At 40.8% G+C, this 3185-nt stretch overlaps 1 protein-coding gene across 1 annotated transcript in view; it reads left to right on the forward strand.

The window, feature by feature from the left end:
• LOC107737704 (DNA topoisomerase 3-alpha-like) overlaps positions 1-3185 on the forward strand; it is an 11745-nt gene that overhangs the window by 5016 nt on the left and 3544 nt on the right. The window contains exons 12-17 of the mRNA XM_016549296.1: positions 212-397; positions 1289-1418; positions 1507-1620; positions 1713-1878; positions 2009-2155; positions 2267-2389. Coding sequence (XP_016404782.1) covers positions 212-397; positions 1289-1418; positions 1507-1620; positions 1713-1878; positions 2009-2155; positions 2267-2389 — 866 coding nt within the window. The remainder of the gene's footprint in view (positions 1-211; positions 398-1288; positions 1419-1506; positions 1621-1712; positions 1879-2008; positions 2156-2266; positions 2390-3185) is intronic.

Here is a 3185-nt window from a genome sequence, read left to right on the forward strand (position 1 = left end):
CGTTTCCATTGCAGTTTTGCGAAATATTCCTTTTTCGAATTGCCTGAAAAACCACCTCATGCGAGCGTAAAAACTTTTTTGCGATATATGGGCGTTTTTGCGAAATTGACGTGTTTCCATTAGGCGTATTTTCAATTCGCAATTTCAATTTGCGTAATTTGAAGGGTAATGGAAACGTGCCTACTGTTCAATTATTTTTCTTTTTTTAAAGGGAAATGAAAAGCGGCTGTATGAGTTCATAGTACGTCACTTCCTGGCCTGTTGCTCCAAAGATGCTCAGGGACAAGAGGTGACGGTTGAAATTGAAATAGCTGAAGAGAGATTCTCAGCGAGTGGATTGACGATCATTGCTCGCAATTATCTGGAAGTGTACCCTTACGACAAGTGGTACAATAAGGTGAATACTGCTCAAAACATAACACATTTTATAGTTTAGCATATTGTTTTCAGTTAAGAAACCATCTGATCATATTTATATTGCACTTATATTGTAATGCAAGCAGCTTTACTGTATTAAACATGAAAAAAAAACAGTGTCAGCAACACATCAGTTAGAATTAAAACTTCAGTTTCTACTGTGAAGCAGCGCTGGTGAGTTCACCTGACCTCAATGGACTGATGCACTTTGGCAAGCTGTTTTAAACTATTGAAACAAACTCTTTTTTGCCTCATTTTGTTTCAAATTATGTCACATCAGTTTCACTTTAAAGGGTTAGTTCTCCCAAAAATGAAAATTCTGTCATGAATTACTCACCTTCATGTCGTTCCAAACGCGTAAGACCTTCGTTCATCTTCGGAACACAAATTAAGATATTTTTGATGAAATGTGAGAGCTCTCAGACCCTCCATAGACAGCAATGCAACTGAAATGTTCCCAGGTCCAGAAACGTAGTAAGGACATCGATAAAATAGTCCACGTGTCATCAGTGGTTCAACCGTAATTTTACGAAGCTACGAGAATACTTTTTGTGCGCATAGAAAACAATAATAACATTATTCATTCAGCAATTCTCCTCCCCGAGTTACCGTCTTCCACCATTTTGGAGATTACCCCACAACGTAATGAGTGTTGTTTACGTTCAGCATGCGCGCGCTGTCTACTGAACGTAAAGAACTCTCAGATTTTATCAAAAATATCTTAATTTGTGTTCTTAACATGAACGAAGGTCTTACGGGATTTGGAACGACATGAGGTTGAGTAATTAATGACATAATTTTTCATTAAATTTCTTTTTCATAGACACATTTTTGGGTGAACTAACCCTTTAAGTATTTTTTTTTCCCACAGGTTATTCCATTATATACGGCTGACACCACGTTCCAGCCCACAGCGATTGAGATGGTGGAAGGACAGACCAGTCCACCACAGCTTCTGACAGAGGCTGATTTGATATCGCTTATGGAGAAACATGGCATTGGTACTGAAATCTATCAGTCCAGCTTTGTACCTTGAGTATTTTACAACATGAGTTATGTGACACTCAATTTGAGTTGTTGTTGCTGCAGGTACCGATGCAACACATGCTGAGCACATTGAGACCATAAAGAGTCGCATGTACGTGGGGCTGACGGCTGACCAGAGGTTCCTTCCTGGAGAACTTGGAATGGGTCTCGTTGAAGGTAACAAGATCAGCATATCGCTAGTATTGAAGTCTTTAAAGAATGGTTTAATATCTGTGATTTGTGTGAAACTGAGTGTAACATTGTTTCAGGGTATAACTCAATGGGGTATGAGATGTCTAAACCAGACCTGAGAGCGGAGCTGGAGGCGGACCTTAAACTTGTGTCAGAGGGCCGAAAGGACAAAGCCTCTGTCCTCAGTTATCATGTGGCCAAATACAAGGCTGTTTTTATTGAGTCTGTGAGGAAGGCAAAGAAGTGAGTCTGAATGTAGCACTGCAGAGGTCAATGAGATCTACTGTCCTACTTTTGTTTGTTCCAAGTGTAATCTGTGTAGTTGCCAATTACATTTTACATACATATTTGAAACCTTTCATATTTTCTGCAGATTGGATGAGGCTTTGTCCAATTATCTGGGCCCTGCTCAGGAGATTACTGAACAGGAGCAAGGAGAAATGGAGATACCATTACCAGTGCGAAAGTGTCCACAGTGTAACCGTGACATGGTGCTGAAGAAGAAGAAAGACAGCACAACGTGAGACAACACCATGTGTTAATATAACTGAAATGGAAATTATTGTAGTTTATTCATTTGTTTTTTGTGTGCCTCCTCTTCTGATCACCCTTTTTATGTCACTCTGTGCAGGATGTTTCTTTCATGTATGGGATATCCAACCTGTAAAGCAGCCGTGTGGTTTCCAGACACAGTTCTGGAGGTCAGCAGAGACGAGAGCATCTGTCCAACTTGCCATCCATATCCAGTGCATATGTAAGGATAGTGCTTCTAACGTTACTTTGTAGTCATTTTAATATTGTGAAGCATTTACAGTACTGTTCAAAAGTTTGGGCTCAGTAAGGTTTTTTTAAAGCTGCACTAAGCGATTTTTGAAAAACGCTTTTGACCACAGTGTCGGACCAAGTCCCAAAACACACTTTTAGCCAATCAGCAGTAAGGGGGCATGTCTTGCAATGATAAAGAGAAGAGAGGACAGATATTAGCAGATCAACTATAGACAGAGAGAGATGGCAGATAAAAAAGAGGAAAATATCAGAGAGACAAAATATTAAAAAGAAGGGTTACGATTAGGGCTGCACGATATATCGTGTCAGCATCGATATCGCGATGTGCGCATCCGCGATAGTCACATGTGCGATGTTTAGTATACTGATCGTTATATTTATACTGATTGTTTTCTTTGCTCACACACAGACACGGTGTCTACACCGGACGTGACAGCTGTACAGAGATACCCATTTTAAATACATTTAGTAGCGGAGCTACTGCAAGCAATTTTCAGTGCTGGAAATCCGTTTATCCTTTGTTGAAACTTCTGCGTGGTCGTAGAGAGCGCAGGTAACAGTTGCTTAGCAACGGCAGACGCCACGAAAGCGCAAGCTCCAGAGCGTTTTGGAAAGAAGGAGAAAGCGGCGCAACTGGCGTTTCCCACGCGTTTTTAGGCACGACATGTGAACAGACCCAAAGTCTGTCTACACTGGACGAGACAAAGCGACCGTTGCATATCATCTGAACTTTGTGTCGGTACGTCATAAAGATAACGAGGCAT

This window comes from Sinocyclocheilus rhinocerous, unplaced genomic scaffold, assembly GCF_001515625.1.
Source record: "Sinocyclocheilus rhinocerous isolate Xijiao unplaced genomic scaffold, SAMN03320098_v1.1 scaffold461, whole genome shotgun sequence".
NCBI lineage: Eukaryota > Metazoa > Chordata > Actinopteri > Cypriniformes > Cyprinidae > Sinocyclocheilus > Sinocyclocheilus rhinocerous.